Source organism: Rattus norvegicus, chromosome 7, assembly GCF_021556685.1.
Source record: "Rattus norvegicus strain SHRSP/BbbUtx chromosome 7, alternate assembly SHRSP_T2T, whole genome shotgun sequence".
In the NCBI taxonomy this organism is placed as follows: domain Eukaryota; kingdom Metazoa; phylum Chordata; class Mammalia; order Rodentia; family Muridae; genus Rattus; species Rattus norvegicus.
The window spans coordinates 118,338,322-118,365,730 of record NC_141540.1 but is presented as its reverse complement, the minus strand read 5'-3'; the positions used below and the strand labels follow the sequence as shown (position 1 = coordinate 118,365,730).

The following is a 27,409-nucleotide window of genomic DNA, read 5'->3' as shown; positions in this document are numbered from 1 at the left end:
AGCCTGGGGTCTCCCTAAGTGCTACTCTATGCTGCCTCCTTAAAGAGGACTGGTAGACTGGAATCTGAGGAACCATATTTTTCTCCTTTTCAGAGTTTCTTGGGCTTCTCTCAGCTCTAGACCACAGCATTAGTCACAGCCTGCCATGTGGGTAAATGTTTAGATCTGGGGTGCTCTCCACAGGCTCGTGCTTGGAATGTCTGGTCCCCAGTCGGTGACCAGGGTAGAAAGCATGGTTCTAGCTGGCCTAAGTGTGGCTCAGTAGGGTTGGGCTTCTGAAAGTCATGGCCAGGCCCCTGTGATGCCAGGAACCTCTTCCAGCCACACTGCCCACTGCCCCGTGGACTGAGACCCTCTGAAACCGTGAACGCAAACGGAACTTTTCTCACTCCCATGGTGTTTTTGGTTTTTTGTATTTTTTTTTTCAGTTGTCACAGAGCTGTGAAAGGCACTGACGCAGACTTAAGGCATGCAGAAGTCATCTTCAAATTGTTGGTGCCCAAGAAAGTGAAGAAGTTACAGAGTAAAAACCGTAAACATCCCTGAAAGAACACTTACAGACGGAAAGATGCCCTGTGCTCTCCAGTTGGAAGTTTCAGCCTTGTTTAGATCGGTGGTCCTCAGCCTGTGGGTCACAACTCCCTAGGTCTCATATCAGGTATCTTGGATATCAGATATTTACATTATGAATCATCACAGCAGCAAAATTATAGTTATGAAGTACCAATGAAATGATTTTTTATTTGGGGGCACCACCACATCATTAGGAACTGTATTAAAGGGTCGCAGCATTAGGAAAGTTGAGAACCAGTGGTTTAGATGCTGATGTTACCTAAAAAGATGACAGATTCAGTCAACACCTACCAGAAGCCCAAGGGTTTTTTGTTTTTTTGTTGTTGTTGTTGTTGTTGTTTTTTTTTTTGTTTTTTTTTTTTTTTGTTCTTTTTTTCGGAGCTGGGGACCGAACCCAGGGCCTTGTGCTTCCTAGGCAAGCGCTCTACCACTGAGCTAAATCCCCAACCCCTGCAAAACTTTCTTAATGCTATGATAAATGCCAAGACAACTCAGAGAAGGAAGCGTATTTGGCATCCACCATTGTGGGGAGAGGCAGCAGCAGCAGGAAGCTACAAGCTCACCTCTTCAAATGCTAGCACAGAGCCGAGGGGGAACTGGATACGAACAGTGGAAGCACAATTAACACTGCCCAGTGCAGGATTCTATCAATTTATTTATTTGTGCTTGCATTTTGAAAAGACTAAGCCAGGCTGACTCCATGACAGGCCTCAACTTAAGGAGAGTAGGCCTAAGTTTCTGTTTCCCAGAATTGGGCAAGTCAGTTATGGAAAAAAACCACAGCCTGTGGGCAGCCAATAAGAAGTTGCCCAGCTGCTTGGCCTGAGGCAAGAACAGTGAGTCAGCAACAGTTTCCAGGCTTCCCTAGCAACAGTTCTAGAATGTCCCCAGAGCCCTAGCCAATCCCCAAAACACCCATGCCCCAAGTGACCAAACCAACCAATCAACATAAAGGGCACTTACCCCATCCCTGGAATCCCCTAATTTAAAATTGAGCCTCTGAGCTCACCTGGGCATCTCCATCTGAGTGAATGGTAGACCCCTGAATACGGTTTGTGTCTGATACATCTTTCTTCAGCCAAATCCCTTCAATTTGTTAGTTTATTGTCTTTACCCTGGCTGTCCTGGAATTCACTCTGTAGCTCAGGCTGGCCTTGAACCTAAGAAATCTGCCCGCCTCTGCCTCCTGAGCGCTGGGATTAAAGACATCACCACCACCTGGCTTCATTTGTTTATTTCTTATTTGATTGTTTGTTTCAAACGCATATGTGGGTGTTCAGAGTCACGTGGGTCGGTCAAAGAAAGGGTCACTCCAGAATGTACTCAAGCTCTGAGGCAGTAGGGAGGAACCTCGAACAGCCGCACAGAAGAATATTGATTGATTGATACCCAGAAGTTGGTTTTGGGGGTAAATCACATTTCCCATACCAAAGCCCCTCATCTGATCTGTAAGGGAAACACCACACCCCTGCAACTTCAGTCCTTACTGTGCACTGTTTGCAGTACCCGAGAATGTAAGACGTTCGCTCCATCTTGTGACCAAAGTCACACGCAGGCTGTGAAGCTCCTTCAGAAAACAACCCCTGGTTCTATAATGATTCTTTCATGGTCAAAGTACTTCTCAAAACAACCCTTCATTCTGATGTCTACCCTAGGTCCACTGAAAAACAGCCTTTTCATCCTAACGTTTACCCGAGATATAATGATTCCACTAGAGGTCCACCTATAGGTCTCAGGATTTATAAACGAAGCCCGGACTCCATCGTGCCGTCGGGTCGCCTCTCCCTACTTTTTTTTTTTTTTTTCTATTCTTTTTTTCGGAGCTGGGGATCGAACCCAGGGCCTTGCGCTTGCTAGGCAAGCACTCTACCACTGAGCCAAATCCCCAACCCCGCCTCTCCCTACTTTATGCAGCTCCCAGGGCTGCGGTGCATGGTGTGGCATCCATGAGGTTCTGCTTGCATCCTAAGCACCAAGCGCGCGCGCGCGTGTGTGTGTGTGTATGTGTGTGTGTGTGTGTGTGTGTGTGTGCACTCAACGCACGAACTCCACTTTTTCTGCTGCATTGCCGTCTCCCTGTGGATTCCTCGCCTCTCCCCTTCAAGAAGTCTTAGGAAGTAAGCTTCTGCCAGTGTTTATTTCACCACAGTGAAGATCAGAAAAGTTGCAACCCCATCGCTCTGGAAAGGGAATCCCAAACAGAGCCCCCCCTTCTTCTTACCCACTCCCCTTCCATCCTGCAGAGCCCGCAGGGAATGGCCTGAGGGTACCCATGAGGTGCAGACAGATGCCTATGACTTGGGTATGCTCACGGTACCCCTAAGCCCTAAGGCACTTGTGTGCCAACATATTCCACACGCTGTGGTGAGGGTTTGCAGCTCTGGGGACTGTAGAAGGTAGGGCAGGAGATTCAGATCTGCAAGCAAATGAGGGATTACCAAAGACTAGAGATAAGGGGCTCAATTCTACAGTGCACTAGGAGGGAGGGCCCCTGGGGCATGTGATGACAGCAGTGGACAGCCAGCACCTGGACAACCTGAGAAGAAAGAACACAGGAAGTCTTGTGTGGGTGGGCCACAGTCCCAAACCTCCTGGGAGAGTTCTCCCTAGCTTCTCCTTCCCCGACTGTGGGGTTTGGTTTGGTTTGGTTTGGTTGTCGTTTTTAAGTGTTATAGCATCTGTGAGTGACTTTCAAACCAGCAATGAAGGCACGCAGAGAAAGGGGTTTTTAAGACAGGAGACAGGGCAGTCTGTCAGCTCAGGTCTTGGGACAGAAGTGAGCACAGACTTCCCTCTCTCCTTCCCCTGGAATCTGGCCTAGCAGGTTCCAGTGACAACCTTTGTGTGCAAGCACAGCTCTGAGCCAACAGTTCCTACTGGGCTGGGAGACAGAGAGCACAGGAGAGGTGAGGCGGGGGAGGGACCCTCACAGCTTCTCATTGCTAGTTACTATGGAAGCTGGCAGGAAGAGGCATCTGTCTACATACAGCCTAGCAGGTGCTGTACAAGGGAGTGAGGGGGGATCACAGGGTAGTGGCAGTGACCGCTGAGTCAGAGTGAAGAAGGGAGGCTCAAGAGTGGGGCTGACCGGGCTCTCCCTTCTGAGACCCTAGGGATCTCCCTGTGTGTGAGCCTCCAGGTATCACCCCTGGCAGCCTTCTACCCCACCCAGGTCCCCTTCACTGATCTCATAGTTTCAAGGTCTCAGCTCCTCTTGGCCAGTCACCTTCTTGCTTTCTCAGATGCGGATGGAGGCTGAGGTTGAGTCAACTTGTCTCCTTTCAGAGGAGACCCCACAGGCCTCTTTTCTGAGTTTCTGAGGGAAAAAAAAAAAAAACCAAGAGTGAGCGTGACGGAATTATGATGTCTGAGTCTTGTTTTTAGAAAAGCAGAGTCAGGTGCAGGGGTGTAAGATATAAATAATCCCAGCACTCATGAGACTGAGGCAGGAGGATTGCTGAGAGTTCAAGGCCAGTTTAGTGAGTTAAAGGTCATCCCAGATAGTGTAAGTGAGGCCCTGCCTTGAAGAAGTAGAAGAGGAGGAACAAGAGTAGGAAGAAGAGGAGGAGGAGGAGGAGGAAGGGGAGGGGAGGGGGAGGGGGAAGAGAGCCTCTAATTTTAGAAGAGCCTCAGGCCAGGTTTGGCATCAAAAGACAGCTACTTCCCAGCCAGTCAGGCGTCAAGTGCCAGCATTTGCCCTCCTGGATCTACCACTACTTAGCATTTCTTTTGAGAGAGGGTCTATGATACAGCACTGACTGACTTAGAATTCAATAATGTAGCCCAGGCTGGCCTCGAACTCACGGAGATCCACTTGCCTTTGTATCTCAAGTGCTGGGATTAAGGTGTATGCCACCAAACCTGGTTTACCACTATCTAGTTTTGAGTAACCTAATTTCCAGTGTGACAGAATTAGGAAGTGGGGTCTCCTGAGAGTCCCTTAAGTTGCTAGGAGTGGGATAGAGAGCTGCTCTAGGAGAGGGGCCCCGGGAGCTTGTTTGCCCCTTCCTCCTGATGAGGACATAGCAGAGGGTTTCTCCTGGGGAGCTAAGAGGGAGCCTTTCATACCAGCACCTGCGGATGCCTTGCCTGTCTCAAGACTGGTGATGAGTAATTATTCTATGACCCAGCCAACAGCATTTTGTCACAGCAGCCCACACAGACTGAGACACTTGTCAAGCCACATATGCTCTCGGCCATGGTCATCGTAGACTGCTTTAACAAAGCGCCACAGACAGGGTAGCTCATACAACAGACAGTCCTTTTCTCACAGGCCCAGGTCCAGGTTGTCAACAACCGGTTAGCCGAAGTCCTTTCGTTCTGCCAGATCATGAATTGTGGGTAGGGGAGGAGAAGTTCTTCCAGTCTCTGCACCGGGAAGCTTTTATAATCTGTGGGCTCTGAGCCGTAAGCATTGGCTGTCTTTGGCTGAATGCAGCAGCAGGAGGTGTCCCTACTGCCTTAGCTCTTGTGCATGCCTGAGGCCTGGTCCCTTAGCCTGACAGTGGTGGGTGTTCAGGCCCAGTAAGTTGGGGATTTCCCCTCAGATGCCCCTCTGGAACTGTCTCAGTGACCAGAGCCCATGGCTTCACCTCTCCTGCTCGTTACAGGCTCAGTTTTCTCTGCCTTCTCTTCCCTTCCCGCGCTCAAATGGTTCTGTTGCAGCTGCTTCGGCCCTGGCTGCTCTCTGGAGCCCCTCAATCCTCCACTGCCTTCCTGTGATCTCTGCAATCATAGCCATCCCCAAGACAGTCACTGTTGTTGTCACCGTTGTCCTTACTGATGCTGAATTGCTGCTACTATGACCTTAGTGTCCACCACTGGCACCACCATGGCTCCCTCTACTGCCTCTCATGCTACTGCTTCTCTACATGCTTCTCTCACGTGTAGCCAGCTTGGCCTGTGTGGCAAGTGATAAAATAATGGCCACCGGAGGGAAGCCTTTTAGGGGGTCTCTTATGTGACACGGGAAGCAGACAGCACAGGAGTGAACCAAACAGCTCATATAACCCCCAGCAGGTGTTGAGCCCAAACCAGAGCACATCCTCAGGCGAGTTAAGGTCTGTGTTAACACCAGTCAACTCACAGTCACCTTCCCTCTGCAGGGCCACCAGGAAGTGCCTCGGTGGAAATGGTGGTGGGGTCATTTACACTCACTGAGGGTTATGAAGGCCAACATTGGAACTACGATGGCCAGGACTGAGTTCAGGAGCTGGAGTCACACTTTAGCCAGAAGCAGCTGGCAACTCTGTGTAGCTTCCTCAAGGCATTCATGGAGCCTTCACAGCAACCGGTGCTGGCGTGGGATAGCCTGCCAGGCTCCAAGATGAGAACCCTTTGCTCAAAGCAACCAGGGAACCATAGAGGAGTTTAACAGCAACTAGGGAGTCAAATTGCCCTATTCCTCAATATCTTAGCTTATTTATTGGCAGAATGAAAACTGTAAAGAGTTCTTAGAGTAAGGCCTTCTTATGAATATTAGTGCTGGGTTAACAATGGATTAACAATGCTTACACCAGGGATAGCGGCACAAACCCATAATTTCAGCACTTGGGAGCCTGAGGCAGAAGAGTATTTGAAGCCAGCCTAGACTATGTAATAATGTTGTCAGACTGGATACAGAATGAGACTCTGTCTCAGAAATAAAATACCACCATACTCACTACCACACCCACCCACCACACCCACTGCCTCTACCAACACCCACCACTACCACCATCACCTACCATACCTACGACGACCACCACCACCACCATCAACACACACCACACCCAAAACTACCACCACCACCACCACCACCACCACCACCACCACCACCACCACCATCACCATCACCCACCATACCCATGACCACCACCACCACCACCACCACCACCACCACCACCATAGGTGCTTTATCCATTCTTACCACTAGCCCAGCACCCTAGGGAGAGATGGCCTGTTTACTCTTTCTCAAAGGTGCTGGCCCATTCAGCTCCTGTTGAGGGCTGACTTTTCCTCAGCTTGCAGATGTCTGATTACCCGAGAGAGCCTTTGCATGGTTTTCCTCTGTGCAGGCTGGTGGGAGGCCTCTCCAGTCTTTTCCTTCTCTTCTGTAAACCTCAGGCCTGTAAGGCTCTATGCCCCTACAACCTTATTCAACCCCAACTATTTCCCCAGAGGCTCTACTCCAAGTATTGAGGGTTTAAAGCTTCCATATAGGGCTTCAGAGGGTTGTTAGTCCAAAGACTCCCTCAGAGGAGACACAGAGACAAGGTCTATTCAACCAGGAAGCTCTCATCTAAACGTGAAAGCCGTAAGAAGAAAGAAACCTAACCAGGCAGCTGAGGGCAGGCTGCCCTTCTCCAAGCACTGGATACTATTTGGCCCTTGTCCTGATTAGTTTTGTTTGTCTGGTTTTGTTCAGTCAACCTGACACAAGCTAGAATCATCTGGGGAACCTCAACTGAGAAAAAGAGATCACCTACAGGCAAGTCTGTAGGGCATTTTCTTGGTTAATGATTGATGTGGAAGGGTTCGGTTTACTGTGGGTGAGGCCACCCCTGGGAGGTGACCCTGGGCAGCAAAAGAAAGCAAGGGAGACAGCCATGGAGGGGGAGCAAGCCAGGAAGCAGCGTTCCTTCATGGTTTCTGCTTGAGTTCCTGCATGCAGGTTCCTGCTCTGAACTCCCACTCTTCGTGAACCCCAAAAGACCACCAAAGAGCCGTTTCTGAAGTAACAGCATTAGGGCCTTTTTATTACAAGCCTGGACTTGGGCTCTCCTCCAACCCAACCCTGACACAGCAGGGCGGGAAGGGAAGGCGGAGCAGCCTGGAACCCTCAGCAGGACAAGTTCTTATAGGAAAATGGTAGCAAGTGAGGGTGAGGGAGGGATGTCCGGTCTGACCAGCATCTGACAGAATGACTATACGCCGACAGGTGGGTGCTCTGAAGCAAGACCGTATATAATCACAAACGGTCTGAGAGTACGTCTGCAACAATCGGACTAATCTCTGATTGCTAGGAAGTAGCTAGGGAGTGACTCTGGCTGAGGACAAGCCGTGGGGCTCTTCCTGGTACTAGGCTGCTACTTGGGTTCTGCTGCAGATCACGTTTTCCGTCTTTTTTTTTTTTTCTTTAAGATGGTGGCCAGTCCCAAGATGGAGTAGGTTTGGCCTCTCGCCGCCTTGGCTTCCCTCAATGGACTGTGATTCGGATACGTAAGCCAAATAAACCCTTTTGAGTGTGGTCTTTATCACAGCTATGGGAACGTGGTGAGAGACTTCACAACGTCAGACCTACATGGCTGCACAGATTCCGTATTCTGCCTCCCGGCCTCTTTCAGAACCTGGCCCCTACCTTCAGCCTTTTGTAGACACGGGCATATTCCGCTAACACCTGCTCCCGTTCCGCTGCCCTCGTTCTTAGCTCCTTTGCAAGCTCAGTCGGGGCCGCAGCCTTCAGATCTCTCCAGTCCTCCCAGAGAGTGTATATATCCTGGCCAAGGGACAAGGCAGCAGCTACCCGTCCCATCCTCAGAGCATTCTTGGTCATTGCCAGGGCTGTGCCCCCGAAGGCCTTTTGCACCTGCCCACTGCTTCGAGTTGATATTTGGCCGGCAGTCATGAGTTTCTTGGCAGCTGAGGTAACATGGGGTTGCGTTCTGGTTATCCGGAGGGCTCGGAGGTGCCTTTTGATGATGTCCCAGGTGCTCCCACATTTGTAGACAAGCTCACCGGCGGCTGTGACATAGGTTGTCTTCTCTCCCTTGGCCTCCTCAAACTCCTGGTCACTTCTAGGCACAATGCTGTTGGCCTGAGCTAGGGCTCTTTTATTTCGAGAGTTTTCCCTCACATTGGCCACGATGTTGGTGACCCCAGCAACTGCCCCCAAACCATGCCCAACAGCAGTGAGTACCAGGCTTCCCCCTGCAGTTGTTGGAGCCAGGACCAAACCCAGGAGACTCATGACTCCAGAGATGACTGACGCAGAGGAAGTCACTACTTTGGTCTTGGTAGTTTTTTGATGGCTTTCGTCAATGTGGTCTGCGATGGCATAGAGTATTCTAATGCACTTCTTTTCATTCTTTTTCCAGCTCTGGAACTGTTCTAGAAACCTACGTTCTTCATCTGTCAGAGCATCATCTTCAACTGCCACTTCTTCCTCATCAGTGAAGTCCCCATCCAGGCTGCCATCCTCGTCCCTGTGGGCGAGGGAAACAAACACTTGGCTTCAATGTCCCAGGGGAAAGACCCAACTGCTCATCGACCCCATGTGGCCTCCAGGTGGGCTTTGCTCCTAACTCTGAACCCTTTCCCCATCTGCCTAAAAAGCCCCTGAGCTCAACCTTTGCAGGAAGCCACTGGTGTAATAGAGAGTCAGAGAAAAACAACTGGGCAGAGCACTGGGACCTCGGCCCTCCGAAGGCAGAAAGATTGCCACTGAACTGACCAAGAACGGGGGACAAAGAGGGAGGGAAGGGGCCTGGGGAAAGGAGAAGAGTGAGGTAAGGAGGCCAGGTATTGATTACAGGAGAGGAGGAGGAAGAAGAGGAGAAGGAAAAGGAGGGAGAGGAGGAGGAAGAGGAGGGAGAGGAGGAGGAAGAGGAGAAGGAAAAGGAGGGAGAGGAGGAAGAGGAGAAGGAAAAGGAGGACGAGGAGGAGGAGGGGAAGAGGGAGAGTTGGAACAGGAGGACGAGGAGGAGGAGGAAGAAGAGGAGAGGAAAAGGAGGGAGAGGAGGAGGAGGAGGAAAAGAGGGAGAGTTAGAACAGGAGGACGAGGAGGAGGGGAAGAAGAGGAGGGGGAAGAAGGGGAAGGAGAAGGGGAGGGGGAGAGGGAGAAGATCAGATCTTGATTTTGGCTACAGAGTCTGAGCTTTCACATCTCCTTTGACCCACACTTTGAGAGGGCTGCAATAAACAGTAGTTTCTGCACATCCTCCTTGGCCACCTTCCTTTGGCCCCTCAGCCAGGGGATGGACCCTTCAAGGAAGCCCTTTCTTCCCTTAGCTAGCATGTTACAGGAGAGGGGAGAGGTATTTGCTAGCCAGTAGAGTTTGGCTTCCACAGAGCGCAGCATTGGGAAGGGCAAAGCTGGCTCCTCCAAGCCCCTTTACAAGCTAAGTGTCACTCATGGGGCTGTGGGGCTGCGATTCACCACTGGGGTGCAGGAACTCTGCTCCAGGAGATGATACGCAGAGAAGCTAGACTGCATTCCTTCCTTGCTGCCATTGGGGTTCTGGGCTCATAGGACACGTCAATACACGGCTCAGGGGAGGTGGAGTGCAGCCTAAGATGGGGGCCCCAGCCTGTGTTTCTCTGGGTGAAAAAGGACACAGGCTGAGGCTGAGGCTGCGGTTCCCAATGTCCTTGGCACCCAAACACCTTGGTACCCAAATGCCTCTGGGAACCTCGGGGATGGGGTGGGGGGGTGGGGTGAGGGGTGGGGGCAGCGGCTTTATAACGAAAGCTTCCTCTCACAGCAGTCCTTGACGATAGAGACAGTCCTTGCTTGTCCAAACTGGTGGGGAAAATGGGTGCGTACAACTTACTCGGGTGGGCCAGAGATTAAACAACTTTTGCAGGAAGGGATATACGGGAAGGGAAGTTTATTTGGTTAAACCCTGGGGACCAGCCCATCTAAATACCTCACTAGCATGAAGACTCTGGGCTCTCTACTACATGACCAGTTGTTATGGTCCTCTTCGTAGGTTGTCCTGGTCACGTGCTCCACAACAGGAATCTGTTCAGGAGCAGACTCAGATGCCTTCCATTCTCAATTATGAGAATTGCCCAGATACCTTAATCTGCTTGACCTTACCTGTTTTTCTGTCTGGTGACACAGTTCCACTTGTCCCACATGAGACCCCTTAGGAGAGCGGAGAAGGCTTGTGATAGCACAAAGCCCTAGAAATCCAGAGCTGGGAACAGCACAGAGGAGAAACCCAGTACCCAAGGAGGAAAGGGGCCTCACAGAGGGACCCGGCTAAGTCACTCTGAGCATCCTGCTGTTCCTCCCCGGCGTCAGCAGGAGTCAGGACCCCTTGAAGGATTGTCTGTGCCAAGACCAGAGCCACCACAGATATTAAGGTCCCCCAGTACTGTGGATAAACTGTTCCCGACTTTTACATTGTTTACAAGTAAAACCTGACTGCAGGCCCTGACTTTAGCTGTTGTTTTGTTCGGTTTGGTTTGAGCTTTGGTTTTTCCAGCATGGTTTCTCTATGTAGTCCTGGCTGCTTTAGAACTCACTGTGTAGTAGACCAGGCTGGCCTTGAACTAGATCTTCCTGCTTCTGCTTTCTAAGTGCCAGGGTTAAAGGCATATGCTGCACTGTCCGGCAGCCCCTGTCTTTTGATAGTCTCTAGACTGTAGAGTCGAAATGATGTGATGCCTTGCAGAGCACTGACACTATGTCTACAGCAATGATTTGAAAAAGGAAGTCAGTCCTTGCTGGTGAAAGGGTAACCATCATGGCGGGATCTCGGGCCTAGCTCCCTGGCAGCTGCCTGAAGAGGCTGGCATGACTCACAGGCATCACAGACGTGGATCAACCATTGCAGAGTGAATGTTACATGGCTACGACATTCCATTTCTGTGTGGCTATGGGCAATGGAGGCTGTGTCCTGCTATGTCCAGGACCGTCTGCATTGGTCCTCAGCATAGCACGAGCTCCCGCTTCCGCTCTGTGAAATTCCATCTCCCTTGTTGCCTTACCATAAGCTGCAGCCGGATCCTGGGGTCCAGCCGTGGACTAACGTGTGAACTCCTCAATGTACTGAGTAGGGCTCTTTCTACTAACTTGTTTCCCATATATCGTGTTGCCCTGCTAATTAAGGTTGAAGGCTACCATTGTCCAGAAAGCCTTCCAGGCTCCTTGCAAAATGAAGGACTCCCTTCACTAGCGGGGCTCCTCCTTCTCTGACCTTGACTGGGAAGTTCAACGCCCCCACCACCACCACCACAGGCCTCTATCTGCAGAATGTCAGGTAGTCTTAGATTGCAAGCTCAACTTCCTTTTTCGTGATAAGAACCTGGCCAGCTGGCACCTGAGATTCTAGCATTGCTTCCCCATGCTAATGAGGCTTCTCAGTACCTTATGCCTTCAGCCAATAACCTTTGCCCACCCTGGATATTCTGACCTCTATGCCCAAAACTATATATATAAGCCTTGAATCACCCCAAGTAAAGTTGATCTGCCACTTCATAGCCGGTCCCAGGGTGATTTCTCTAAGAGGTCATGGAGTTTTTGACCCCTTTCCTGTCGCTCCCCACCCCCAACCCCACCCCTTATCCGTTGTCTCTGCCCCATTTGCCCTAGTCCTTGGAGCCCAACACTGACATTTGACTAAATACTTACTTAACTCTCTGAAATAGCCTCATGGAGCATTTTCTCCTCAAGGAAAAAATATTTCCTCAGCATAATGGAGACTTTTGGGAAGATAAATCCCTCTTCCCACACAGTGATCCTGGAGTAGGGTGGAAGCTTGAATGAGAATGGCCCCCATAGGCTCATATATTTGAATACTTAATCACTAGGGAGTGGAACTGTTTGAAAATATCAGAAGGATTGGGAGGTGTGGTCTTGTTGGGTGGGTGTGGCCTTGTTGGGGTGGGTGTGGCCTTGTTGGGGTGGGTGTGGCCTTGTTGGGGTGGGTGTGGCCTTGTTAAAGGAAGTGTGTCACTAGGGTAGGCTCTGAGGTTTCAAAAGTTCTCCCCAGGCCTCTATCTTCTCTCTGCCTGCTTACTTGTGGATCAGATGTAAAGCTCTCAGCTACTGCTCCTGTGCCATGGGTGCTGCCATGCTCCCCGCCATGATGGTAATGGAATAAATAACCTCTAAAACGGTGAGCAAGCCCCGATTAAATGCTTTGCTTTTGAAGAGTTGCCTTGGTCATGGTGTCTCTTCACAGCAATAGAACAGCGACCAGGACCCGTGGTTATTCCTATCTGGGAGAACACATGTTGCCTTTAATACAACCAGCCCTTCCCAAGAAGTCCACCCCTGGGTTACCTTTGCCACTCAGCATCGGTCTCATGCTCCTGCCCCGTCTGACAGCCTGGAGTCGGCGTTAGCACCAAAGCCATGTCCTTATAAGTCAGGTTATCTTCTGACTGGAAATACAGAAAGCAAATTTGCTGCCAGTATCATAAAGCATCGTAAAATTCAAGTATGGAAGGATTGTAGATTACGCAGAATTGAAATCATACCAAGCCGTGGTTTACACTAACCATGAGATCTGCAAGCTCTTGTTTCTTAATTAACGTATAGCCCATGTGCAGCAAGCACATGCAAGGGAGCACTCAGCCCAATGTAGGTCCTGGTTCTCCCCTTCCACCATAGGGGTCCTGGGGACCGAAGCCGAGGTCTCCTACCAGCTGCAGGATCTTCCCCTGTTGTGCCAAGAACTACATCCGGTGACTTCCCTGTTCTCAGCATAGCTAACTAGGACCCATGACATTTCCCACGTGACAGGGCCTCAGAGATGAAATGGGGATGATGGGTGCTCATGGGAAAGTCCTTTCAACCATGCGGCTCTCTAATGAGGTGACTGTGGCAACACCTAGGGGTGGGGGAGGGGTTGCCAGAACAAACAACTATGATTAGACTTCCTGGAGGGAAGAGGGCTGGGGATTGGCTCAACCAATGGCTTTGTTGCTCACATGAAAGGCCCAAAAGGACCCTCAGGAGAGCCCAGGAAATCCCAAGAGCGCAGGGACTCTGTGTCGGCCATCTTTGTCACTGTCAGAGACTGGATATCAGATCCAAAATCTCCAGAGCCCTTGTTTACAATGATATTAGGGACACGACCGCCGAGGGTGTGCCGGCCAGAGTGGGGATGATGACTTTCAGGTTGTGAAGAGGAAGAAGGATTTTCAGGAAGAACAACATTGCTATCCTTGGAGTGAATAGGTGACAGCTTGGACCAGGTTCTTGGAACCCTTTGATTCCCCCAGCACTCATGGGGTATAAGAGCCAAGGACAACGCTAAGCCTGGGGTGTGAACAAGTGTTCTGCTGACCCCTGCACCGTTCCAAAGGCTGCTGGGTGCTCATATGTTGTGGGGCGTGGCAGAGGCTGGCTGCTGGCTGAGCTCAAGGCTCCATTAGCCATTCCACTGATGGGTTGTAGGCGAGGGATGAGGGGGTGTCCAGCTGGAGAAAGGAGGGAGCACTAAAGGTACAGACCAGCTGAGAAAGGCAGAGGAGAAGTAGAAACTGAGCCACCTAGTGTCGCAGCTCAGGAGAAGAAAGCAGAGACGGGAAGTTCGGCTGAGGAGAATGTTCAAGAATGCTTGCCCCACTGCACACACCCCAACACCATCTCACCCCTACCCCTACCCCTACCCCCACTGTGCACACGCTGTTGGGAGTGACCCAGGCCACTCACATTCCAGCAAGCATTCTGCCACAGAGGCCACCCCACCCCAGTAGTTTTTCAACCGTCCATCCTGATTACTCCACCTTTGACCTATAAAGGACCTTCCTCTGCCAAGAGCCGGCTGGCAGACCAGGGCGTACCTCAGAAGAATCTGCTGTGGCGATGTCAGAAAACAGACAATCTCCGTAAGGCAGGCACAGTCCAGAGAGGCAGACCCAGGAACCTTATATTTTTGGTTTTTTTGTTCTTTGAAGATTTATTTATTTTATGTATATGAGTACACTGTTGCTGTCTTTAGACACACCATAAGAGAATGTCAGATTCCACTATAGATGGTTGTGAGCCACCATGTGGTTGCTGGGATTTGAACTCAGGTCCTCCGGAAGAGCAGTCAGTGCTCTTGACCGCTGAGCCATCTCTCCAGCCCTATCAGGGGCCTTTTAATGCCACAGAATCTAGCTGGCTGTTGGAAGTGTCTCTGTCTGGGGAACAGGTAGCTAGTGAATTTCTTGCTAAAAACCCATTATCTCTGGACTTTTTGTAATTACACTCAGGATACAAAAACAAACCAAAGTCGACTCAAAGAAGAGAACTTGAGTAGATAAGAAGGTAGTGTCCTTCTCTGGCACCTGTGAGCCAGTGAGGTTTGCCAGGCATTGCCAGATGTAAGGGCTGAACCTGAGACCCTGCCCAACTGCTTAGTTCCCAGCTGCCTGAGCTTCGAGCCCTGCTAGCCCCTGTTAGCTCTTTTTCCTCAGGCGGTGACTGGTTTCTTGTTCCCCTGGTCTCCTTGCCCATTAGGGTCCCAGAAGCAGCCCTCCCCTCCCCTGCTCGCTGTCTCTCAAAGAGAGGATGACCCCAGGCTCAGACCTTACCTCTCTAGGAGCCCTCTGATCAGTCCAGTGGGTGCTGTGACCAGTGTCTGAGCAGAACAGAAACAGAAGCAAGGGTAGATATTACTCTCCAACTGGGCCAATGGTTGGAGCGTGGTGGCTCTTGGAGACAGGAATGAGATTATGAAACTGGTTTATTCTAACCTCGAAGCACGCTGTAAAGCTGCAGGCTAGCTTCTAAGTCCGTTTCCCGGAAAATGGGCCTTGCTAATAGGCGTCTGGTTCTGAGGTTTAATTTCCTATCTTCCTCTGCACACACTGTGAGGTGAATGGACAGAGGACTGGCTGTGGTGTGGCTCAGGGTGAGAGTGCTTGCGTGTGTCACACCTTGAATTCCACCCCTCCAGCCCTGCCAAAGAGCCCCTCCACCTCTCCTTCCCAGCTATGCGTGCTAGGGTCCACACTAAGTAGTCACTGCTGAGCCAGGACCCGGAAGACCACAGTCATACCTGCCTGCAGAACTGTAAATCAGTAGCCTGCCCTTGGGCTGATTCTCCCGCTGTAAGGTGCATACCATACCAGTGTTGATAACTTTAAGCCATTGGGAGAAGCCCAGTGCGTACTCTGGGTTACCCAGCAGACTTTCCAAAAATGCAATAGACTTACGGTGGCTGTGCCCACTGGGTTCCCTCCTGTCCCAGGCTATCTTCGTATGTGTGTGTCTTTCTCTCTCTCTCTCTCTCTCTCTCTCTCTCTCTCTCTCTCTCTCTCTGTGTGTGTGTGTGTGTGTGTGTGTGTGTGTGTGTGCTCTCGCATGCATAGGGTGTGGGTAGACGGGATGTCTCTGCATATCCACCACTGGCTGCAGAGAAGAGATTCACACGAGGTAGAAGGAAATCCGATTCAACTTGTTAGCTGGTTCTAGTTCAAAGTTCCGCAGTCTGACCCAAGCAGTTTATTTTTGACGTCGTTAAACATAGCACAACCTTGAAAAAAAGTCTCCTTGTGCCAATTACCATGATAAAGCTTAAGGCATGACCCCATCGAAACTCCTTGGCAACAAACAGGTCTTTTGCAACTTACCTGTGACACCTTCCACAAGAATGGGTTCTGATTGGCAGAGACGTGATGCTCAGGGCTCTGGGAAGAGGCTCCACAGACAGCAAAGGTCCGCATCAGACTATTAATACATCTGATCCAACAGAAATAGGTGTGACTCCTGCTGTCGTGAAAAGCCTGCATGTGTGAGATTCCTGGTTTCTCTAGGAGAAACTTCTCTCTTCTCCTCTGCGAGCACAAAGACAAAGGTCCTCATGCCTTCCTTTTTTTTTTTTTTTTTTCCCCCGGGGCTGGGGACTGAACCCAGGACCTTGTGCTTCCTAGGTAAGCGCTATACCACTGAGCCAAATCCCCAACCCCGGTCCTCATGCTTTCTACATCCCTGCATCTGACGCAGATGTGTGACCCTTGTCACCACCCCATGAGGAAAAGAGTGCTAGAACCAATAACTCCTACCCGAAATCCTTCAATGCAAACTGCTTTAAAGATAAAAACTTGGTAGAAGGCTCAGGTTGGTAAGGGTTTGCCACCCAGGTGGGGCACCTGAGTTTGACTTTCAGTACCCAGAGTAAAAAGCCACCGTGCCTATAATCCCATGTGGGGAGGCGGGGCAGGAGGATCTGAGATGTGCTAGCCAGCCAGGTTCTGGAGGAGACACTGCCTCAAAAATAAGTGCAAGGTAACTGAAGGGGTTATTCATGACAACCTCTGGCCTCAATGTGTGTACACACGCACACACACACCTGTGCACAAAGGTGTACACATGTACATGAATACTTCTTACACACAATTAGCCCATGCACTTGGTGGGAAAACCTGACCTGAAGCCCAGGGAGGAGGCCTACTATAGATGTACCATTTGGGTTCAACACTCTACGCTTACCCACTGGTGCCTTGGCTGGTGGCGAGTTCTGGGTTACCCACCATGCATTGCACAGAGAAACTCCTCTGAGACGTTCAGAGTATCGGATTGCTCTGTAAATTAATATCCTTACCTTTATCAGTTTAGGCTACCATAGTTTATATGGACACGCTACACTCAGCCTGCCACGTCTAGGGCTCCAGCAGCTGTTGAGACAACCAACCAGAAACCACAATATTGGATTGGCAGAGAGATACCTTCCCATAAATCCCAGCACTCAGGAGGCTGCGCCCAGAGGATGAGGAAGTTAAGGAAAGCCAGACTCCAGAACACCACACTGTCTCAAGCCATTAGTTTTCCCTTTGGCTTGGGAAAACACTGCACTGAATCAGTACATAGGTTTCCTGTTACTATCAATTACTCCCAATTTGCATATCATTAATATTGTATTAAGTGTTGTAAGTCACAGGTGACAGGATCAGGAGCAGACAGGAGCAGGTGCAGGAGCTTTCTGCAAATACCATGCCATGGAATCTAAGAGAATTTAGCATCCCTAGGGTTTGGTGTCTGGAGGGAACCTGGAGTCCTTCCCCGTCAGTATGTACACACATGTACGCACGGCTGTCAACACATCCACCACAGGGGGATGGGCCCAGGGAGCACTCTGACCCTGCAATTCTCGATTCCAGGAAACAATTATCTTTTCCTGGCCTCAGTTTCTAAGGCCGTCTGGGCTAAAGACGCCTGAGGCTGCTCGTCGCCAAGTGTAGCGAAGTTTCCATCTCTGCCCTCCAGACTCTGCCTAGAAGCAGTTGTAGGATCCTGGGAATCTCAGGGCAGAGTTTCTACTCTGAGAATAGAGACAGGCGCACAAAACTTGATCCTAAGAACATGACATTTCAGGTCTAGTAGTTTCTCCAGCCGTCCCCTGACTCTTACCTCCCTTCCTGGGTTCCTGTTGACATCAGATTGTCTTGACTGACACACGGTAGGTCCCCTGTGAGTGTGCTTACACAGAGACATTTATGTGCATGTGTGTGAATCACTGAGGTTTATACCCATGCTTTGTACTTGACTCTCTTGGGAGCTGTGAAATGTTCTTTTTAAAAAAATCATTTACTTACTTTATTTGTACGTATGGCAGTGCACTCATGTGTAAGTCAAAGGACTGCCTCCAGGAGTTGGTTCTTTTTTTTTTTTCTTTTCTTTTTTTTGGAGCTGGGGACCGAACTCAGAGCCTAGTGCTTGCTAGGCAAGTGCTCTACCACTGAGCTAAATCCCCAACCCCGGGAGTTGGTTCTTAGGTTTCACCATGTGGGTCCCAGGGATTGAACTCCCTCTGAGGGAGGCATCTGTCCAGCCCCTGAGAGGCTCTGGGGAGGCTATCCCTCCACTTCATCCCACCTCACCTTAAAAACTAGTGTATCCTGTATCCTTTCTTCTCTGCAGTTAGTCCCCAGTCCGTTGAGATGGACTGAAGCAGGCTCAGAGCTGGACCGGCTGTCCTCTGTGAGTCAAGAGGTAGCACAGGGTGTTACAAGGAGAATGCAGCGAGGGGGTAACTTTGGAGAGTCCCGTGCCAAGGTGCACCCTTAAGAAATTAGGCCATGGGGTTGGGGATTTAGCTCAGTGGTAGAGTGCTCGCCTAGCAAGCGCAAGGCCTTGGGTTCAGTCCCCAGCTCCGAAAAAAAAAAGAAATTAGGCCATGCAACAGATTTGGTGTAAAAGAGGTTTATTGGGGGAGGAGAAAGGAGTGAAGACCTGGGGAAGGGGTAGAGGTCAAGAGAACATGTACACAGACAGATAGCCAGGGAGCAGAGCCGTGAGGGCAGAGAGAGCGGGCAGAGAGGGAAAGAGAAGGGGCACACGGAGAAAGGGAGAGGGAATGTTGAGAACAGAGAGAGAGCTGGGTGGGCATGAGAGCAGGCCAGTGGAATTGCCTATAGGCTAATGCTGGGGCACCACGCTCTGAGGGAGCCAGTAGGGGCAGTCACAGGAACAAAATGCCGGGCAAGGGGGCTCTTCTTATAGAACAGAGAGACTTGTTTTGGCCCCGTTTCAGAGCTTTCTGTTACTGATCAGTTGGCCCCGTGGCTCTGTGGTGAGGAACCCTAACTAATGGTGGAGGGAAGTGCTCACCTCAGGACAGCCAGAGAGGAGGAATGGAAGTAGGGTAGTGGGGAGGAGGGAGGAAGGGAGGAGGAGAGGGAGAATGAAGGAGAGAAGGAGGAGGGCAGGGCAACAAAGATATAGAAGGAAAAGAACTGAGCTCTAAGCCTTCCCTTTGTGGATTTAATGACCTCACTCCCCGGCACTAGGTCCATCCTCTTTTTTTTTCCTTCTTTTTTCTTTCTTCTTCCCAGACAGGGTTTTTCTGTGTATCCCTGGTGTCCTGAAACTCGATTCATAGACTAGTCTAGCCTCAAACTCACAGAGATCCTCCTGCCTCTGCCTCCTGAGTACTGGGATTAAAGGCGTGCACCACGGTACCCAGCTTTTTAGGTCCTTCCTCTCTTAAAGGTCCCGTCACCCTTCGGGCTGGCGATATGGCTCACATATTAAGAGCACATACTGGTCCTCCAAAGGCCTTAGCTCATGTCAGGAGGTACACAACTGCCTGTCCATCCAGGCTATGGGATCCAACTCCTCTGTCTCTTTGGGGACTTGCAGCTTTGTGCGTACACCTACACACAGACATCCACATAACCAAAACTAATAAACAACATTTTTTTTTCTTTTTTTTTCGGAGCTGAGTACTGAACCCAGGGCCTTGCGCTTGCTAGGCAAGCACTCTACCACTGAGCTAAATCCCCAACCCCATAAACAACATTTTTAAAAGGTCACGTTACCCCCAGCACCACCACCATATGCTGGCCACCAAGTCATTAGCATGTGGCCTCTGGGTGGCATTTCAGGGCCAAATCATGACAGGGAGGTGGCAGAATGTGGTAGTGGAGCAGGTGTGGCCTGGGGAGCCTCAGAGTGAACCAGAAGTAAAGGCCGGGCTGAGACAGGACCACCACGAAACAGACTTGGAGAGTGAGTTCACTTGGCCCTGTGTCTGGGATGGAGTTAGACTGACCCCCTCTGTGGTCTGTCACTCTGTCTGTAAGAATGAGCCATCATCAGTTCTTCCTGTCTCAGAGAACCAAGGCAAAGTGGGCTGGAGGCTGGGTTCTCAGGCCAAATCTAATTCCCTCTGCTCCGTGGCCTCTGAAAGCTGAGGATGTGGGGTTGGAACCGATGGCTTCAATCCTATGTTGTGTTCCTGGCTTCTCACCAGATGGCAGGAACCCTGTCCAGGGAGTCAATGACTCAGAGGTCAGGGAAGACAGGGCTGGGACTCTCCCTACTCCCCTTAGCCCTGTGGTGGTAATGGCCTCAAGTGAGTGGAGGCAGAGACTTGAGAGTGACTGTGGCCTGTTCATGAGAGGTGGGGGAAGCTGCACCCCTCCCCCTCAACCACCAGACAGGGAAACCTGCCAGTGATTGTGGGAGGGGACTCCCCTGTGCAGCCAGAGCTCCAGATGTTTTTCCCATGAATGCATTTGCAGAGCGGAGAACCGGAACCCAGTAATCCAGAGGCTGGCCTAGCCTCCCTCCCCAGGGTAGGGTGTCCCTAGGCTGCCCTGATCGACCATGAGGTCTGTAGTAAATCTCTTCTGCTCCGAGCACGCATTCTCCCTTCTGTAGACAGTTGAACAATGACCACCCCCACCCCATCCCCCACTCACCACCCCCACAGAGCTGAGCCTGAGACCACATGATTTGCAGTGGGACCATATTTGGAAACATTTTCTGAGGATAAAAAAAAACAACTAAAATCTGGAGATGAGGTCATCTTGGCACTTGTGTGAGCCAGGAAGCCAATGCGGTGTCCTTGAAAGAGACAGAAGACGGGGCTATTAGCAAGAAGGGTTGGTGGGAGAAAAGGCAGAAGTGCTTCAGGCGCCTACGCTGCTTCTAGGTAGCCTCCCCCCTGCAAGCAGGCCCACCCTCTGTGCTAAGGCGTGTGGAATATCACGGAATATCAAGGCCTGCAGCCACATGACTCCAGAGGCTTAGGGAACTACAGAATTTGCCAGAATTGCCTTAGAATTGACTGCTTCTTCCCACCAGAAGATGGAAAGACCTGAATGCTTCTGAGGAAGGAGGAAGGGGAGGAGAGGGAGGAGCAGTGGAGCCGGAAAGGAGGAGGACGGGGTGGGGGGGAGGAGGAGGAATGGGAGAATGAGGTGTGTGTGTGTGTGTGTGTGTGTGTGTGTGTGTGTGTGTGTGTGTGTGTGTGTGTGTGTAGGGGAAGGACTCTGAGTGGTTAAGGCCTCTACACTGAGCTGTCTCTGCAGCTGGGTATGATGGATGGGGAGGGCTGTGGAAAGGCAAATCCATACAGGCTTAAACCTTCTGCATCGTCCTTCAGTGTAAAGTGATACTGAGCTGAGTCACAAAGAGGAAGGAGAGGACCTGTGTTAGTGTGACCTGGCTCTCTTGAGAAGGAGGGGCTACAAAGAATAAGAGGACCTCTCCAGGCTGACCAGGAGGTCAGCCAACACATCACCCTGCCAAAGAGGCCCCAGGGTTCTACCCACAGCCCTAACCAGTTCTTGAGAGGACACAACCCGCTCCCACACAGAACTCCCTGTCTGAGATTTCCCTGAGGCTGTAGCTGGCTGCCACATAGCTCACACACTGCCTTTTGGCTTCTGAGCCACAGTGACTAATTTTAACTGACCCTCTGATTTGTGCCAGAGCCCTGGGACCGCCCCTAACTCACCAAAAGCTCCACGTTTAAATCACCCACAGTGAGCTCCCAGCCCTCTCTTAAAACCTTATCCTTGACCAACTCACTTCACAAACTTTCCCGCCCAGCTAGCCCGGTCATCTTGCCGTCTCCAGATCACTCTGTGCTGTTTCTGCTTTCCTAAGCTTTTTCTCATCACCCCTCAGCCCTCCTCCCTGACCAGAGCACTCACCCTTCCACCTGCCCCTGACCATCTCCCAACATTTGCCAAACACAGACATTTGTTGAAACAGATGTTTTCTGGTCTCAGGCAATGACTGTGGCAGCAGTGTGCCCACTGGGGCCCGGCTTTATCCTCCTGGCCCAGAGAGGCCTGTCTTTTTCCTCCTCAAAAGTGTTCAGAGCTGGCTGGTTAAATGAGTACTGGCCCTCTCAGTGGGGTCTCTAAACCTCTCTCTTGGTCCTGAGCACTTCTCTCCTTCCATTTTTGTCTTTACCCAGGAGACCAGGGTGTTTGGTGGCCCTGAAGAAGGAAGTTAGGTCCCCGAGCGACGAGAGACGCTGAGCAGAGCTTCAATGCTAGAACTGAATGGTGATGTAAACAAGGCCTGGACCACTCAGGCTGATGAGGCTGGGGGCTTGCTCTGACTCCTGCTTCCTCTCACAAAGCCTAAAGCCTGAGAAGCAGGTCTCCCCACCTCCGCTAGGCTCTCTCCTTTGTCCTCCCAGTGCAGATCAAACTGTCACCGTCCTCTCCATAAAGCTGCCAAGGTTCCCTGGTCCTCGGAAGTCTCTTCTCCACTTTCCCCCTTTTCTTCCACATTGGCATCCTCAGGGCCTGTCCTGGCTAGTTTTGCTTTGTCAAACTTGGCACAAGCTAGAGTTATCCCGGATGAGGGGACCTCAGTTGAGAAATTACCTCCATCAGGTAGACTGGCCTGTGTGCAAGCCTGTGCCGGTTGTATATGCTCGGCTCAGGGAGTGGCTATGTTAAGAGTGGCCTTGCTGAGGTGGGTGTGGCCTTGCTGAGGTGGGTGTGGCCTTGCTGGAATTGGTGTGTCACAGTGGGCATGGGCTTTAAGACCCTCATCCTAGCTGCCTGGATGTCAGTATCTGCTAGCAGCCTTCAGATGAAGCTGTAGAACTCTCAGCTCCTCCTGCACCATTGCCTGCCTAGGCGCTGCCATGTCCCCCCCCCCCTTGATGATACTGAACTGAAACTCTGAACCTGTAAGCCAGCTCTAATTAAATGTTGTCCATATAAAAGATGCCTTGGTCATGGTGTCTGTTCACAGCAGTAAAACCCTAACTAAGACAGAAGTTGGTACCAAGGACTGGGGTATTGCTGTGATAGGCAGGGAGGGTGGGGGGAGCTCCCACTTGTCCGAAGGGAATGATTGTCCTTAGCTTGGTGGATGCAGGCTTGGTAGCGGTTGTGGCTAGGAGCACAGAGAGGTCTTTTACGGGAGGTTAGGCTGCAGCTCTATAAGCGAAGGCCTTCCTCATGGTTCCCCATGGCGGATCTTGATGAAAAGACACAGTTCATGATTCTAAATACTTTATTGTCCTGGCAGAAAGTGGATGCGTAAAATGACACCCACTTCTCAGGGTAGGCCTGAGATTAAATACCTTTTGTGAGGAAGAATGTCTGGAAAGAGAAGCCTATTGGCTAAGTCCTCTGAGCCTCTAGGTGCCTCATTAGCTTGGAGAACTCTGTTTTGGGCCTACCTGACCACAGGGCACGTTTCTTTTAGGTGAGAAGCAAGACACAAGTCAGGAGTCTGGCAGGGAGCTGGGAGTCACTGAGTCTCCCGGTCTCAATCTGCTCTACCACACCAAACTTCCTGGCAGTTTCTCGTGATGAGGGACTCTAACTTGTAGATCAACTCTACCCTTTCCTGGATAAGCTGCCTTGGTGTTTATCACAGGAAGAGAGAAAGCAAACTCAGACAAGGCCTTCCTTTTCGCCCTGGAGTCCTCTCTACACTGACACACCAGACCATACAGCTTCAGTCCACAAGTGTGCTCCACAGGAGAAACCGAACCATCTCCAGATTGCCGGATAACCCCTCGACTGTTTTAGGGGTACAGCTAGGGAAGGAGGACAAACCTCACCCTCATATGGTGACGGAATAAGGTGGGGGCCCAAGTTCAGAGAAGCCCAGCTGTGCCCATGGGAAGATGTGTCTCCCAGCATGGCAGAGTGGGTTTGATTTTGAAGACACAAATCGGGGTGGCCAATGAATGCTCTGTCCCCTTCCTTCCGAGTTCCTATGAGGGAAGTTTGGGAGCAGGCTCTGGGTTTTCTAGAGGACAGGGGTCCAGGGTGGAGGAATACCCAGGCAGGCAACTGCATAGATGCGTGGATTGTCTACGCTCTGGAAAGGCTGGCCTCCTCCCAGGCCACCGTGGGCCTGTGGGACTCCTAGTCAAACATACGGTAGCCCTCTCCTCTGCATTCAAACCACCACCACCCTGTCCACATTCCCTCCGCAGGCTCCCAGATGTCTTTCTTGCCAACATCCACCCATGGTTTTAACACACTAACAGGCCCTGGATGTAATTCAGTGCAGAGAACGCATGCCTCTGCCCCTGTCACCAATCGAGAGAGTGCATAGAAGGTGGGTGAGGCTGAGACAGATGTAAGGGAACTTTTTGGGGGTGGTAACAGTGTTCTGTGTCTTGATAGTTTGGGTAAACCAAGTGTGTGCTTCAACAAAACCCAGCACAGCCTCAGGTGTGTGAGTTGCTTTGGATGTGAGCATCACTGGGAAGAAAGTGCAAATCTTGCTTCTCCTTCACATGCGAGAGAAAGTGCAGTACCTGCCTTTGGGACCTGGGTTACCTCACTCCATGCATCAAACAGGAGGCAGCCTGCAGTTCACAATTGTGCATCACTTGGGGACCAGGTGCCTTCTAAAAATGGCTGCTGGTCCTTGTGTGAACATTGTATGGATGGAGTAGTGTACTGCAGGCCTTGAATTTGGGACCCCTTTTCACCTAAGGCAGTGTTCTGCAATCTCAACCATATAGGTATATAATGTATATATATGCATGTATATATATTTATGCATATGTGTGTATGTATGTATATATATATATATATATATACACACATATGTGTGTGTGTGTGTGCTGTGGTTTGCCTTGGAGTTATCTGCATTTTGATGCTAATTCCACTGCCCCAAGGATGGCTGCCTAGTCACCTACTCAGGACTCAGGTGACTTCACCAGAACCTTCTTCCCATTTAATTTGTAAAATACAGGTGAGGGCAGGAACAGGATAGAAGGAGGCCTGACATTGGATGAGAAGGAAGAATGGGCAGGAGAAGAGTTTGAAGGAAGAGGAGGAGATTGGAATGGAAAGGAGGAAGAGACAGGAGGGAAGGGAGAGAAGCCATGGCAGGACAATATGGTGGGTGACGTTAAGATTCTGCTCTGTGTATTTACAGGTTGTTATTAATGTTCTTAAGGGATGGATGGTACTGGGCTTTGTATGTTTAGGTGGGCAATTATATCTTTTTTTTCTCTTTTTTCTTTTTTTTCGGAGCTGGGGACCCAACCCAGGGCCTTGCGCTTACTAGGCAAGCGCTGGGCAATTATATCTTATCAATTGGTTTAAGGTAATTGTGTTGTGTGTTCTTTCAGGTAGAGATTTAAGTGTAATGGAGTGTGGGGCGGCTAGTCTGGGCTGCCACAGAATTAGAATGTGTGCTTCTGGCAAGATATCCAGCAGATATCTTGGGGCACTAGGGTGCTGGATCTAGAGTAGGATAAAAGACAGCATTTTATTTTTTATATTTTTACAACAACATATATGTGTGTATATGTGTGTGTGTATATATGTACATGTATGTGTGTATATATGTATATATATATTTATATGTATGTGTGTATATATGTATATATGTGTGTATATTATGTATATGTGTATATATATATAGATGTGTGCATATATATGTATATGTGTATATATAGATGTGTGTATATATATGTATATGTGTGTATATATGTATATGTATGTGTATGTGTATATATATGTGTGTGTATATGTATATGTGTGTGTATGTGTATATATATGTGTGTGTATATGTATATGTGTGTATATATATGTATATGTATGTGTGTATATATAAGGTGAGTATAGAATAATACGATTCCATAAGGCTTGATCAAACAACCTTGGTGTTATCTGTCCCTCCTCCTCCTGTACTGACCTCCCTTCCTCATCCCCAATCAGAGCCCCTCCCCATTTTTCCATTTTCCACTTCCCATTGTCTGCATCCTGGGATTCCCACCCCCACCTATGCTCCCTTACATTTTCCTGCCTTCTGGGGTTTCTCTACATTGAATACGCACATCCGAGGACCCGGAGCTGGGAACCACACGTGAGAGTGCGCAGTGCCTGCCTTCGGGATTTACATTACCTCACTCGGTCTGACCTTCTCTAGTCCCCGCTGTTTACCTGAAACCGTCGTGGCTTCATCTTTCTTTACAGCTGGCCACTGTCCCACCGTACATTGTGCCACGTTTCACTTATGTGCTTATTCAGGTTGGGTTCCCCCTCCCTCCTCTCCTGGCTGTTGTGAACAGGGAGGGAGTAGTCATGGCTGAGCAAGTGTCTGTGGAGTCGGATTCCTCCTTGCTGCACACGCCAAGGACGGCCATAGCTGGGTCCTGTGGTAGAATTAGTTTTGCTTTTTGAGGTTTCTCCGCACTGATTTCCAGAGTGTTCGGTCCCCCAACACTGAACAAGGATCCCCTCTCTCCACCTTTTCACTGCCTCGTGCTGTCAGCCACTGGTTGGCCTCAGCCGTTCTGAGTGTGGGGAGATGAAATCTCAGCTATTTTAGTTTGCATCCCTCTAATTGCTAAGGATGGGGACATTCCTTAGCCATTGTTATTTCTTCTATTGAGGACTCTGTTTAGACCCCTAGCCCCATTTAAATTGTCATTTGTTTCTTTGACACTCTGTTTTCCCTTCGTATATCCTGGATACTAATCCCTTGTTTGGACTTAAGGCTCACTCCATGGGATGAAAACCACGCCAGCTTTCCAGGAGCTGCTAAGGGGCTGGGGATTTAGCTCAGTGGTAGAGCGCTTACCTAGGAAGCGCAAGGCCCTGGGTTCGGTCCCCAGCTCCGGAAAAAAAAAAAAAAAAAAAAAAAAAAAAAAAAAAAAAAAAGAATCCAGGAGCTGCTAAGGCCAAGGACTTTAGAAGAGAATAGGTTACCATCAGTCTGCTAGGCCAACAGAATTCCTTTCCACATTCTAAGTCAATCTCTCTCTCTCTCTCTCTCTCTCTCTCTCTCTCTCTCTCTCTCGTTGTTTTTGCTTTTGTTTTTTGAGTCAGGGTTTCTCTGTGTAGCCCTGGCTGCTCTGGAACTCATTCTTGCTCTGTAGACCAGGCTGACTCAGAGAGCCTCTTGCCTCTGCCTCCCAGTGCCGGGATTAAAGGTGTGCACCACCACTGCCTGGCTCGACATTCTAAACCTCACCCTTACATCCACACCATCCCTCATCACAGACATCAAGTGGAAATCATCACAGAAAATTCACAACTGGTCACAGTGCAGAGATCAACAGACGGTGGGAAGCCAGCCCCAGAAGCCACGTCTGCCTCACAGCTTTTGCATCTGCGGCTCAGGGAACATGGAAGAGGAAGCAGAAAGAGGGTAAGAGCCAGGACCCCAGAAATCTGCGATGCAACAGTGTCTCCTAGAGATGGCTCCATAAACAGATCAGGACAATGGCCTTATTAGTGGAAATGTTAACATGAGAGGGGGAAACGGCAGAGATCACCCCTGAAAAAGAACTACAGGCAAATAGTGACTCTGGAAGATGGAGGATTATTAGCCTCTCATAAGAGTGAGCCTCCTTATTGGTTGCCAGCCTTGAAACCATATACACACCACCACCATAAATGGACTCGCCTTTAACCCCAGCATTGTGGAGGTAGAGGCAGGAGGCTCGCTGTGTTC

At 50.2% G+C, this 27,409-nt stretch overlaps 1 protein-coding gene and 1 long non-coding RNA gene across 2 annotated transcripts; one reads left to right on the top strand and one right to left on the bottom strand.

Annotated features, from left to right (window-relative positions):
• Nucleotides 1-3,668: 3,668 nt before the first annotated feature.
• On the bottom strand, nt 3,669-14,861 carry LOC148004865 (apolipoprotein L6-like). Its single transcript, XM_087559828.1, is given in 5 exon segments — nt 3,669-3,801; nt 3,803-3,889; nt 7,902-8,756; nt 12,566-12,666; nt 14,809-14,861. Coding segments are annotated over 4 exon segments (1,056 nt in total). The 5' UTR covers nt 12,640-12,666; nt 14,809-14,861; the 3' UTR covers nt 3,669-3,761.
• Nucleotides 8,649-22,696, top strand: LOC148004864 (uncharacterized). The gene is made up of 2 exons (XR_015625731.1): nt 8,649-8,838; nt 21,930-22,696. It is a non-coding gene; the product is annotated as an uncharacterized LOC148004864 (long non-coding RNA).
• Nucleotides 22,697-27,409: the final 4,713 nt, after the last annotated feature.